The sequence below is a fragment of the Leopardus geoffroyi genome, chromosome D1 (assembly GCF_018350155.1).
Source record: "Leopardus geoffroyi isolate Oge1 chromosome D1, O.geoffroyi_Oge1_pat1.0, whole genome shotgun sequence".
In the NCBI taxonomy this organism is placed as follows: domain Eukaryota; kingdom Metazoa; phylum Chordata; class Mammalia; order Carnivora; family Felidae; genus Leopardus; species Leopardus geoffroyi.
In genome coordinates this window covers 16,235,271-16,249,388 of record NC_059329.1, presented here as the reverse complement: position 1 = coordinate 16,249,388, position 14,118 = coordinate 16,235,271, and the positions used below count along the sequence as shown (strand labels likewise).

The following is a 14,118-nucleotide window of genomic DNA, read 5'->3' as shown; positions in this document are numbered from 1 at the left end:
ATGTCCTTTGCTTTTTTTCTGTTTATTCAAGTCTTATTTGTGTGTCAGCCCAGGTTCCTCCTTTTCATTTGTTGTTTTCTTTGTTTAGATGCCCAGCTTCCTTAGGCATACACATTCTTGCACATACAAATTCACATATACAGTTTGTATTACATTGGGATACAGTTTATACTGTACGCAGTTCTGATCAGTATTGGTTGGCAATGTTGATGACATTGACTGGTAATTTACCTCTGCCTATTCTTGTAAAATGCAAATGTGAGACACTTTAAAGTTGTACCAAAGAGGTATACCTTCAGTGCATTTAAAGAATAATTTCCTTATTTATTGTTTTTATTCATGAGTAATTTTCATTTTCTTGTCTCTTAGGAGGAGAGCATTCCCATTGCTTTATCTGGTAGGGATATCTTAGCTAGAGCAAAAAATGGAACAGGCAAGAGCGGTGCCTACCTCATTCCCTTACTTGAACGGCTAGACCTGAAGAAGGACAATATACAAGGTTAGTTTTGTTTTGTTTTTTAAGTTTATTTATTTATTTTGAGAGAGAGCACAAGCTGAGGAGGAACAGAGAGGGAGAAAGAGCGAATCCCAAGCAGGCTCTGCACTGCCAGCGCACAGCCCAATGAGGGGCTCAAAAGTCATGAAGTGTGAGATCATGACCTGAGCGGAAATCAAGAGCTGGAGGCTCAACTGACTGAGCCACCCAGGTGTCCCAGTTAGTTGTTTGTTTAAACTAAAAATTGCAGTTTGCACCTTGGAGCTATGTGGAAGATGTTACCATCTTTTTTTTAGTCAGAATTTATGTAATCTGGAGTTAGTATCTACCTATCCTTTCACAGCTTGGGGCCCAGTTGTCTTACAAAATATCCAGCTTTTGAAAGATTTCCAGTTTTCAGAAGAGTTTTACATATTACACAGTTTTGATAACATTCCAGTGAAATAGGCAAAATAAGCATTATTGCCTTATAGATAGGAAAGCTAAGATCATGAGAAGTTATCTGACATTGCTACTTAGAAATTATGGAACTGAGTTGTTTCTTGTGGCACCTGTGTGTCTGCAAGAGCTCATGAACTTTTTCTTCTGTATAAAGCCTTGTGGTTTTGGAATTTTAAGAGCTTAGGAAGTAGAGAAGAAAGAAATTTCCGTAGTTGTACGCAGAGCAAGCTAATAGAGTTAATTTTTTTTTTTAAGTTTATTTTTAAGAGAAACAGAACACAAGTGGGGGAGGGGCAGAGAGAGATGGAGACACAGAATCCAAACCAGGCTCCAGGCTCTGAGCTGTCAGCACAGAGCCGGATGCAGGACTCGAATTTACAAGCCATGAGATGATGACGTGAGCCGAAGTCAGACACTCCACCAACTGAGCCACCCAGGCATCCCATAATTTTTGACCTCTAAAGCTTTTTCTTAAATTTTCATAAATTGGTCTTGATCTATAATGATCATTTCTTCCATTTTCCCTTTACCTACTTTCATGTGATTTAAATGGAACCTGGGCAGCAAGAGTTTTCTCTTCAGGCGTTTAGACTAGTGAATCTTTTGGTGAAAAATTAATAAACTTTGGGCTAGTTTTTACCAACTCAAAGAACCCTTTAAAGGTTTGTAACTAAGGAGTACCAGGTTTATATAGCAGTGCTGCTGAGGAAAAGTCTGAATCTGCAATACTGTAATAGGTGGGTTTTTTTGGTTGTTTTTTTTTGTTTTGTTTTTTGTTTGTTTTTTTGGTAAAGGAAATTTACTTACTTGACTTTTCAGAATCAGGCCTATTATGATTCAATTTTCTAAAATGTCCTGAGTATCTAGATTGCAAGGGGCAGTATTTCTGTAGCTTATTAAAAACTCTTAAAATATGTTTTCTTTTTTTCTGTTTTCCAGCAATGGTGATTGTTCCCACTAGAGAACTTGCTCTACAGGTCAGTCAAATTTGCATCCAGGTCAGCAAACACATGGGAGGGGCCAAAGTGATGGCAACCACAGGAGGAACCAATTTACGGGATGACATAATGAGGCTTGATGACACAGGTAGGAAATGATTGCTCTAAGGTGGCCTGGCTCTAAGTGGAATTACAGACACAGGTGTTTCCTTTTAAACTTACTAAAAATTGTTTTTGAGAATTAAGGACCAGAAACATTGCAGTAGAAAAATAAGTAAAGGAAATGACCATTTCATTCGAGAAAAAAGACAAATTGATATTAATTGGAAGGATATTCAGCCTTCCTGGTAATTTTTTTAATGTAAATGAAAACCGATTTGATACCATGCCTATCCAATTGGCAAGACTAAGAAATAGTAGTAACCAATAATAAAAGTTTGAGAAGAAACAGGCTGTCTTGTAGCATGGGGGTATAAATTGATACAATCTTTATGGTGAGCAGTTTGTCATTATGTTTTGAAATTAGGAGTGTATATATTCAAGAATCTTTCCTGAAGAAATAGGCAAATGCAGGGTCAGGTTAGTGCAGTATGGTTTGTAGTACTAAAAAAATTGGAACATCCTAAACGTTAGTGGAGATTGGCTAAATACATCGGGGTGTAATCCGAATGGAATTCCCCAAAGCTGTTAAAAAATTAAGCTGAACTGTATTCATTTTCATTAAGAGTTCTCCAGGATACATCATTAAGTGAAAAAAGATAACAAAACACCAAGCATGAAATTAACTTATATAAAATTATACATAAAGTTTGAGTCAGAATCTTATATATGGTTGTCATCTGGTAAATTACTTACCATGTGCTTCATACTGCACAGTTACTTAAAATGATTGTCTCATTTCATCTTTGTAATAATCTTCTGAAGGCCATTCCTCTAGATTAGAGGGAAGCAACTGTACCAAAAGCCTGGTATGCCTTTGTTATTCATTGGGGATTGTTTTAATACAAGTATGCCCCTTATTTGGAGCAGGTGATTTGGGAATCTGTTAGCTCACCCCACGTAGAAGTGAAACAAGTATTTTCTGGCCAACCTAAGATGAAATGAAAATCCATATCCTAAAACACGTCTTTGCCTGTTTGTATTATTCCTACCTTTACAACAGTGTTTCTGATAAAATATGTATGATAAATCTTTATTGTATCATGTTTGCCTAAGCTAAAATTAATGAGAATACATATTTTCTAATTTTGTGTAGTGCATGTGGTGATAGCTACCCCTGGAAGAATCCTGGATCTTATCAAGAAAGGAGTAGCAAAAGTTGATCATGTCCAGATGATAGTGTTGGATGAGGTAATGTCTCTTTATTTGGAAAGTATTATTTTGTGCTTTGTTTAGAACTGTCAGTGAATGAAGCAAAAGCTCTTTGTGTTTGTGAACCTTTAATAAATGCATGACTCTTGTCAATTCAAACTAATTTGCTTATAAAACCCATTTAACTTTTTAAAGGCAATAGGTGATAGGTATTTATAGGAAAAGTTCAGCCTTGGGTCTTTTTCTTAGGGATGCCAGATAGTTTGCAAGTTTTGTTTTTATTTTTCAAGAAAAGTAATTGTTGAATACCTTAAAGCCAAATTCATTCTAAGTCTCTTTCCAATCAGTAATACGTCTTAAAAAACACGTAATGTCTCTCACCCCTTGTTTAGTATGTCTTCTTTCATTCTTTCTTTCTTTCTTTCTTTCTTTCTTTCTTTCTTTCTTTCTTTCTTTCTTTCTTTCTTTCTTTCTTTCTTTCTTTCTTTTTTTAAGTTTATCTATTTTGAGAAAGAGCAAGTGAGAGTCCCAAGCAGGCTCCGTGCAGGGCTCAATCTCACAAATCGTGAGATCAGTCAAGATGCTTAACTGACTGAACTGCCCAGATGCCCCTAGTATGTCCTTTGTACTGTTTGGTTTTTCATCTCCAGTATATGTGGTATCTCACCAGGTTGTAAGTGCCTTTTAAGAACTTACTCTGGCTCTGCATTTGTGGGATCTGGCAGTGTTTTTGTATATAAAGTCTATGGGTGTTAATGTTTTTGAAATAAAGTTGCTTTCCTATTTGATTTGTGTCTTAGATAACTAGATCAGGTTATTGTAGTCTATCAGACAGGTTTTTTTATCTTTGAGTAAGGAGAGAGAATGTTTATTAATGACTGTTGGCTAGCAATAAGTACTGAACATGTTTCTTCATTTACTTTTTACACCAACCCTGTAAGGTAGGTATCCTATGAAGTAGTTAACAATAAGCGAAATTTCTAATTTTAAAGTTGTGGACTGAAGTATTGGGTGTAAATAACCTGCCAACATAGCTAAAAAGTCAAAGAGACTAGATTTCAACTCAGGTAATTTGACTCTGCAGATTGTACTCTCAGCCATGTACTGTCTGTCTCTCATGGAAATCACATTAAAATTCTGTTATGGGGGACGCTTAGGTGGCTCAGCATCTGACTTTCGATTTTGGCTTAAGTCATGACCTCACAGTGAGACAGAGCCCCAAGTGGGGCTCTGCACTGAGCACGGAGCCTGCTTGGGATTCTCTTGCTGCCCCTCCCACGCATGCACATTTTTCTCTCTCACTGTCTCTCAAACTAAATTAAAATTCTGTTCTAGGATTTTTTTTTTGCCTATCTAGAATATGGTATTATAGATTATCCACCTTCTGAATCCCTGGGACTGTGTCTTGGTGCCATCGGACTGGATGATGTTAGAGAACTTACTGTTTTACAACCAGGAGTATTACATGAATGCTCTTGGATGATGCCTTACTAACCAAAGACCTTAAACACTAATTGTTTTTGAAATTGTCTTTTCTTTGTACTGCAGGCAGATAAGTTGCTGTCACAGGATTTTGTGCAGATAATGGAGGATATTATTCTCACGCTACCTAAAAACAGACAGATTTTATTATACTCCGCTACTTTTCCTCTTAGTGTACAGAAGTTCATGGTGAGTATAAATCTACATGGAAGCAGTGCCATTCTGTTGCCCACAAGTATACCTTTATTCATAATTACATCCTGTAATCAGTCTCTACGTTATGCTGATTGTTTCAAGTTGTTGGCTTTTTCATCAGCTGATCAGTTAAGATTTGTTGTGCATAAATTGACTTATTTTTTTAGTTGTAATAGTAATTTGATTAAATTATTCACTTAGCGCTTGGTGTCAGGCTGACATATAATCATTGATACTGGATAAATTGATTATAGTGTGATCCTATACACAAAGCACAAAATAGGAACTTAGCTACATATCTGAATGTTAGATCTTCCATTATATGGTAACTTGTTTCCATCATAGATTATGTATACTTTGAAGAGAAGAGATCTGCATCCCTTTAAAGCGATAGTTTTATCAGAAAATTGTAGGGTATATTTTGAGTTCCAGAGATACACTCTGCTTTCATTGAATTATATGACTCTTCTTTTTTTCAGAATTCCCATTTGCAGAAACCCTATGAGATTAACCTGATGGAGGAACTAACTTTGAAGGGAGTAACCCAGTACTATGCCTATGTAACTGAGCGCCAAAAAGTACACTGCCTCAACACACTTTTCTCCAGGGTAAGTAATGGGCTTCAGCTACTGAATATTATAACCCCAATTAAACAGTTGTGTCTATTTTTCCTACCATTTTCAATGTAAAAAACAGTCCACAGCTTTTTCTTAAAAGGTAGTTTGGGTTGTTGATCTGAAGTTGATACAGTATGATGTCAAAGGTACTTTTAATTAAATCCTAAAATAACTTGACCTTGATTTTATAGTTGCTCTCATTATCTGCATATTCTGTATTTGCAAATTTGGCTGCTCCCCAAAATTTATTTGTAACTTGTGATCAATACGCACGTGCTACTGAAGTCATTTGTGGATACTAGTAGTACAATGGAAAATAACAGCAGTTGTGCATAATCCCAACTGAGATTGAACAAGGTGACACACTGCCTTCTTATTTCAGCTCTCATACTTGTCTTTCTTGTAGTCTGTGCCACATTAATGCCACATTTTTCGCATTTTAATGTTTTGGTTTTTGTTTATTTCATGGTTTTATTTATTTATTTATTTATTTATTTATTAACATTTATTTATTTTTGAGACAGAGGGAGACAGAGCATGAATGGGGGAGGGTCAGAGAGAGAGGGAGACACAGAATCTGAAACAGGCTCCAGGCTCTGAGCTGTCAGCACAGAGCCCAACGCGGGGCCTGAACTCACAAACCGCGAGATCATGACCTGAGCCAAAGTCGGACGCTTTACCGACTGAGCCACCCAGGCGCCCCTGTTTCACAGTTTTAAATGGCTCCTAAGTTTAGTGCTCTCCGTCGCTCCTAAGCACAATAAAACTGATGTGCCTTGCAGAGAAAATGTGTATTGGATAAACTCTTTACAGCCAGGCAGGAGTTACACTGTTGGCCATGAGTAAATAAGGGGTCTTTGAATAGCAACACACATAAGATTATCTGTTGATGGATTGGTGAAAAAGATGTGACTAGAGGCTCACAGGAACCTAATCCTTTATCTTTCCTGGGAGCAGTGGTTTTGTATTCACGTGTTCAGTATTTTTTGTTTTTTTCACATATCCAGTGTTTGTGGCAACTTTATAGAACATAATTATTGCATATAATGAGAATTGAATGTGTTTTAGTCTTGATGATTTTCACAATTTTGCATCTCTGTTGTGTCATGAGATTCTAAGTCTTAGACCGTATTTTTAACATCTATCGGTCACTATTTTCAAGATTTGGCAAAGTAAAATGAAGGTTTTTGTTTTTCTTTCTCGTATCTTTTTTTTTTTTTTCCCTTTAGCTTCAGATAAACCAGTCGATCATTTTCTGTAACTCCTCTCAGCGAGTTGAATTGCTAGCCAAGAAGATTTCTCAACTGGGTTATTCTTGCTTCTATATCCATGCTAAAATGAGGCAGGTGAGTATAAAACTTGAACTTGTGTGCGGATTTTTAAAATCTTTTCTAAGTATTTCTTGGATTCTGTTTTTTGTTTTAATGCTCCTCCATATGTCCTAAACATAAGAATGAATTATTCCTTAGTAAGCAAGGGACCTTTCATTGTGACCTCCGTGGTTCAGTTTTCTGGCTATAAAACATGGTATACACACTCTTCCCTCACAAGGTTGTTAGGAAGATGGAGATAGTTTATAAATGAGTTTATAAATGAGTAACTATTGTAAACTATTGAGCATGATACAAATATGAGATTTTACTCCCTTTCCCAGGTAATGCAGATTTGCACTGTTTAATACAGTAACCACTAGTCACATGTGGCAATTAAAGGAGTTAAAATTAAAGTTTAAAATTTAGTTCCTCTGTCACACTAACCACATTTTAAGTGCCATGTTACATGTGACTAGCAACTACAGTTTTAGAAAGTACAGATATAGAACACTTCCATCATTGCAGAAGGTTCTATTGGATAACACTGCTCTAGATTTTTAATTTATGTACCTCAGCCCTTATGTTTTTCTTCACTGTTTGCCTTAAGGGCACAATCTCTAAATTTTAGAACTAAATCAAGAGTTTAAAGAAACGCAGAACTATAAAAATAAGATTTTTGTGTGTGTGCTAATTAAACATTGTGAAATTTTGTGAAAGAAAGCAGTTCCTGTAGACTAACAGATTAAGAGCTTAAGTTAATCAGCACACATACGGTTTTCAAAGCAGCTTGAAAATGGATCAGATATCATCATGTGGACCCTAATATTAGAAATTGTCACAGGAAATGAATGTATTAAGGTGTAGAGAATATTTCCAACTGGAAAAATGTTGCTTTGAATGAAAGGAAAGATGAGTTTGCCAGATGATAGATTTATTTCACTTTTTTTAGAGTCATTATGTATGTGTTTTCATTTTTGTATTTTAATTGAAAAGTAAATTTTTGTTTTTGCATACAGGTAACTCAAAAGACAAGTAGTAGATGTTTAGATCAGGCCAAACTTCTGTCATTTTCTGTTTGAAACATTGAAAAAATAGATAAAAACATGGTGAAAATTGTTGCTTAAAACCCAGCAAAAAAAGATAAAAAATACCCTTAAGAGTTAAGATAAATGGTACATGAAGATACATATTAAAATATGTTTTAGTTGCTTATTAATTCCGTGGGAAACTAATATATGGTTAACTTTTTTATCTTTTGTTTTTAACTTAGGGGTTTTGAATTGGCTCGTCTCTCATTGGTGTAAATTTCGGGTATACTAAACTGTTTGGATAGGAGGAATTAATGATAGGAAAATTAGGGTTATGTGTATGAGATTTAAACAAACCAAGTGCATTACTTTGTTCCTAGGAACATCGAAATCGTGTATTTCATGATTTCCGAAATGGCTTATGCCGCAATCTTGTTTGCACTGGTAAGTATTTCCGTATTTACCCCTTGGTTTTCTCTTTAGTTCTGCTCTGCTTTCTCTATCTATATCTTCCATCAGAGTCTGTGACAGAGTTCAGCTCACCCTTATACCATTTCTGGAATTTCTGAAGTTGAAATGAGCTTAATTCCTGAAACTAGTTTCCATATCTGAAACTGCAGAACACTTGTTAGCGCTCATACCTCATCTCTGTCTTTTAAACAGTTGTGGAATTTGTGTGTTTTCTGAATAACCTTAGCATACAGGAATGAGATGTATGTAGTACATGCAAAATAAATTAACATTAAGAAACTATGTTTTGGAAATTATTTACTGTGGCCTCTTAATTTTTTTGCCAGAAACAGACTAGTCTATATTTTGGTGTATATTTAGTGTACCCAACTTCAACTCGGGAGCCAGGTGGACATTCAGAACAGACAATGAGTATCCTTCCATCTCTACACTGGAAGTACAATCTTAGTATTGGTATGAGATTAATCATCTAAACTAGGCTTCTGGGTAGAGAAGAATCTGGATTTAAAAAAAATTTTTTTTTAGTGCTTAATTTTGAGAGAGAGAGAGACAGCAGGGGAGGGGCAGACAGAGAGGGAGACACAGAATCTGGAGCAGGCTCCAGGCTCCGAGCTATCGGCACAGAACGTGATGTGGAGCCTGAACCCACAAATCAGGCGGCCCAAGGATTTTTTCTGTAATTGAGGTACACATACCCAGAGAAATAGAGTAATTGTAAGGATATCATTCAGTGACTTTTTTTTACATATAAAAAGTTTTTTGTTTTTTTTTTTTTTGTTTTTTTTTAAATTTTTTTTTTTTCAACATTTATTTATTTTTGGGACAGAGAGAGACAGAGCATGAACGGGGGAGGGGCAGAGAGAGGGAGACACAGAATCGGAAGCAGGCTCCAGGCTCTGAGCCATCAGCCCAGAGCCCGACGCGGGGCTCGAACTCACGGACCGCGAGATCGTGACCTGGCTGAAGTCGGACGCTTAACCGACTGCGCCACCCAGGCGCCCCTAAAAAGTTTTTTTTAATGTATGTTTATTTTAGAGACAGAGCACAAGTGAGGGAGGGGCAGAGAGAGCCAGAGACAGAATCGGAAGCAGGCTGCAGGCTCTGAGCTGTCAGCACAGAGCCCGATGCGGGCTCGAACCCACGAACCACGAAATCATGATCTGAGCCATCCAGGCACCCCTCAGTGACTTTTTGCATATGTATACACCCACACAACTATCATCCAGATCAAAATGTAGAGTAGTTCACAATTTGAATTTGTTAAAATGCTGCTCTAGAAGTAAACTCCAAATTTTTACTAACGGAATATTGAATTTGCTAATCTACAAGAACCAAAAAAAGACTATCAGGTATCCTTGGTGCTTCCAGTTTACCTTTTTCTGTCTTATATCTAACAATACAGCTGTGAATTAATACATGTATGTTTACTTTACCAGCAATTCTAACCTTTATATTGAAATAAATGGAAAGGATATTAGACTTCTAGAATTTTTATTTTTATTTAAAAAATTTTTTTAATGTTGGTTTGTTTTTGAGAGAGAGAAAGAGAGCGTGAGCAGGGGAGGGGCAGAGAGAGAGGCTGACACAAAATTGAAGCATAGACTTTTAGAATTTTAAGATTAGGGTTCAAGTCCTACCCTTTTTAACCTGTAATCATACGACCTTGGACAAGTCATGCTTTTCTTTTATGCCTTTTTTTTAATCTGTAAAATGAGAATGCTTTAAACCAAATTCTGAACAAATATGTGTTTTATTTATTCAAAAATAGTTTTTGATATTCAACCAATATTCTGCCAGGTATTTAGTTAGTTGGTGCTGGAAAAATATTACTCCTCAGTTTTATGTCTATTTTACCATAATTAAAAATTTTCAGATATATACACACATACTCCCTGCCCTTGGGGAACCTATAATGTAGAAAAGGAACTAGTTCACTGGTGAAATGTTGAGAGTTGTTAAGCAAATTCAGCATGTGCAGACAGAAAACAGAAGAGTGTTTAATGTCATTAAATAAGTATTGAATAACGTATGTGTACAAAGTGTATAAATACATGCGAAGTATCACTCTTTATTTCAAGGACCAATGGTTTAATCAGAGATAAAAAAGATAAACAACCTTGAGAGTCTAAAGCAGGCCCTGCAACCTTTTTCTTTAAAGTGCCAGATAGTAGGTATTTTAGACCTCGTATACCATAAGGTCTCTGAAACAAGTTACTCAGCTCTGCCATTCTAGCTTACAAACACCCTTAAACAGTACATAAACACACAGGCATGGTCCTGTGGCAGTAAAACTTTATTAAAACAGGCTTCGGGTTGGGTCTACAAGGGGGTAAAGGTAATTTGCAAATGTGAGGTGTGTGTAGGAAAAAAGTCCTAAATTTTCATAGGAAAGGAAATTAATTAGCTGTGGTGATCTGAGAAGAGCCGGAATTTTAACTGGCTTCATAAACTATATAAGTTTTAGACTTGAATAAGGAGTTTTCAGTTAGGGGACTGGTATAAAACATGATCCATAGAGGGCTTCAAGAACATGCATTTAAGGAAAGATAAGTGGATGAATTTCATGGAGGGGGTTTGAAGACATGTGTTAGAGAAGTATATTAGGATCAACACGTGTAGGGTGGAGGACCTTGTGTGTCAATCTTACATTTTATCCAGAGGCAAATTAATGAGTTACAAATTCAAAGCGGTATTTTGGAAACAGTAGTCACCAATGTGGATTATTTTGGAGTGTGGAACTGATAGAAGCCCTAAAACCTAGTTATTAGTCTATTGTAATTGTTTCTACTTGTAGTTTTCATAGCCTAAATTAGCGTAGTAATTGGGGAACTAGAAAAGAGAAGGTGTGGCCTTGGCGCTAACCTCAGACTTGTAAATCACTTAGAATGAGATGAATGAATTCTAAAAGTGTAAGTAATTACTCTTAGTGGCTTATCTCTTCTTTTCAAAGTATTCTTGGTTAATCTATTTTGATCTTGGATTGAATACTAAAAATTACTGGTTACTCCTGAGACTCATTTATAATGAGTTTGTAGCTTAACGGTCATTCTGATCTCTTCCTGCATTTGCAGTTACCTTACACCATTTCAAAAAAAAATTTATGGGACTTAGGAAAAGGTAACTTGGCTAGCAGAAAATTATTTATGATAATGTGCAGTAAAGATAATGCTAGTAATTTGCAAGTACATTTAAAATACCTAATGAATTAAAACTTAGGTTGCACTAGAAAGACATGTTGAAGAGTATTGTGGTACCAAGAAACATGCTTAAATTGAAAGATATAATGGAGATTCTCTCTTTCTTTTTTAAGATTTGTTTACCCGAGGTATTGATATACAAGCTGTGAATGTGGTAATAAACTTTGACTTCCCAAAGCTGGCAGAGACCTATCTCCATCGTATTGGAAGATCAGGTGAGGAAAAGGAAGATGTTCTTCTTCTTCTTTTTTTTTTTTTTTTTTCAACGTTTATTTATTTTTGGGACAGAGAGAGACAGAGCATGAACGGGGGAGGGGCAGAGAGAGGGAGACACAGAATCGGAAACAGGCTCCACAGGTTCTGAGCCATCAGCCCAGAGCCCGACTCGGGGCTCGAACTCACGGACCTCGAGACCGTGACCTGGCTGAAGTCGGACGCTTAACCGACTGCGCCACCCAGGCGCCCCAATTTTTTTTTTTTTTTTTAATGTTTGTTTATTTTTGAGACAGAGAGAGACAGAGTATGAACAGGGGAGGGTCAGAGAGAGAGGGAGACACAGAATCCGAAACAGGCTCCGGGCTCCGAGCTGTCAGCACAGAGCCCAATGCGGGGCTCGAACCCACGGACCGCGAGATCATGACCTGGGCCGAAGTCGGACGCTCAACCGACTGAGCCACCCAGGCACCCCAGGAAGATGTTCTTCATGGAAGTGTTTTGAGAAGTGTAATCACTAAATTCTGTTCTTTTGTGAAATAGACTATACTAGCAGTGAGAACAGTGAATTAAAACTAATTTAGTTGTTTGATATTTAAAACTGATTTCTATCCTAGAGCATTTAAGAAAAGTTAAAATAACTTTATATGTGCTTAAGGTGAGGGAAAATTTAAGCATGCGTATATATATATATATATCTATATATATAAAAAGCATGAGAGGCATGCTTTTCTCAGGTGGTGCAAACTACTGTTGATGTTTTGTGGCAACTTTTGACATAAATGAGCATCTGTTTTGTCATTTGAAAAAGGTAAATGAGGGTACTACTTAGGGCGTGAAACAAAGTTGTAATGTGTGTATGAGACCATAAGTGGTTTCGTACACTCACAGTGGCAGTGAACAGAAACAGTCCTGTATGGTTTTGCCACTAATAGACTTGCGTGCACACATTGATTCTCATATTTAACTCATTTTTATTAAAAACTGTTTTTCTTTAGGTCGCTTTGGTCATCTTGGCTTAGCCATCAACTTGATCACATATGATGATCGCTTCAACCTGAAAAGTATTGAGGAGCAGCTGGGAACAGAAATTAAACCGATCCCAAGCAACATTGACAAGAGTCTGTATGTGGCAGAATACCATAGCGAGCCTGTAGAAGATGAGAAACCTTAACAAGCATGTGCGTACCTGACAGAACAGTAGCTAAGTGAGTGTAGTGTTTAAAGAAAAGAAAGAAACCAAAATCCTCTTTCCTGGGGAAAATCTGAAGTGGCGCTACATATAATAACAATGATAGAGTAAAACACCGGTTGGCATAAATAAATAAACTGGGACCTGTTGCTTGGGTGAAGTTGTGGTCTCATTAGAGAATCTGTAAATGCTGTTCTTGAATGCAGTCTTCCTGTGTAATGTGATATATGAGGAGTACTTAAGACAAATCCATACTTCCAAAATAATGAAAGCAAAGAATCTTTTTTAGCGGTTTGAATATGAAAATATTTCTTGTCTTTCCTTTATCACTCAGTCATCTCTCTGTTGTTAGCATCACTCTTAATTTCTACTGGCCACCTTAATAAATCAGGTTAAAATTTTTTTTTTTTTTATGTTTATTTTTGAGACAGAGTGTGTGCATGTGAGCAGGGGAGGGGCAGAGAGAGAGAGGGAGACCCAGAATCTGAGGCAGGCTCCAGGCTGTCAGCACAGAGCCCGACATGGGGCTCGAACTCATGAACCGAGTGAGATCATGACCTGACCCTAAGTTGTCCGCTTAACTAACTGAGCCACCCACGCACCTCCTTAATAAATCAGGTTAAATTACCTACACTGCCTCATTGCCAAATGTGTAATCAGGCTGTGAAGATAATTGTCTTTTTTTTAACTGCCCACTCTGGTTTCCTGCACCATTTCATTTCATTGTTTGATGACTATCAACTATCAGGCTCTAATACTGATGCTCAAAAGAAAGCTCAACATAAAGGAATATAGGCTATTTTGCAGGGTTTTTTGTAAGGAAAATCTGATTTGAGAAATGATTGTTTCCATATTAGCAATAAACCTTTTATCTGTTATTTTTAAGTTTCTAAGATCCTCTCTTTGCTTTAGTCTTTCTTTCCCCTCCCCTCCTTAATTGAAATGTCTAACACAAAGCCCTCAGGCAAACCTAAAAGTAGGCAATGTTTGCTGGTGTATTGGTAGGCTGTTGAGTTCGTGGAAGGTTAAAAAAAAAAAAAAAAAAAAATTCTTGATTTTATTTGTTTTGGATACCAGAACTTTCAGGCTCTCATTCTATCTCTGGGATGCCTAGCAGAAATTCCTTCATCCAAAATGGATTCTGTGGGAGGCATAGGCTCAGTAGAAGCTACTAAGAGCATTTGGGATGGAGATTGTGAAAAAGTAGGTACCCTAGTTCGTTGC

General features: G+C 36.8%; 1 protein-coding gene across 8 annotated transcripts in view; it reads left to right on the top strand.

Moving 5' to 3' along the window:
• Positions 1–14,118, top strand: part of DDX6 (DEAD-box helicase 6) — a 36,761-nt gene that overhangs the window by 18,193 nt on the left and 4,450 nt on the right. For 4 of the 8 annotated variants that reach the window (XM_045483052.1, XM_045483058.1, XM_045483050.1 and 1 more), the window contains exons 5-13: positions 370–499; positions 1,877–2,023; positions 3,131–3,225; positions 4,735–4,857; positions 5,343–5,471; positions 6,710–6,826; positions 8,202–8,265; positions 11,603–11,704; positions 12,701–12,910. In XM_045483052.1, the coding sequence (XP_045339008.1) occupies positions 370–499; positions 1,877–2,023; positions 3,131–3,225; positions 4,735–4,857; positions 5,343–5,471; positions 6,710–6,826; positions 8,202–8,265; positions 11,603–11,704; positions 12,701–12,876 (1,083 nt within the window). In that variant the 3' untranslated portion in view covers positions 12,877–12,910. The remainder of the gene's footprint in view (positions 1–369; positions 500–1,876; positions 2,024–3,130; positions 3,226–4,734; positions 4,858–5,342; positions 5,472–6,709; positions 6,827–8,201; positions 8,266–11,602; positions 11,705–12,700; positions 12,911–14,118) is intronic. The other 4 variants (XM_045483055.1, XM_045483054.1, XM_045483051.1 and 1 more) reach the window with 1 other exon arrangement.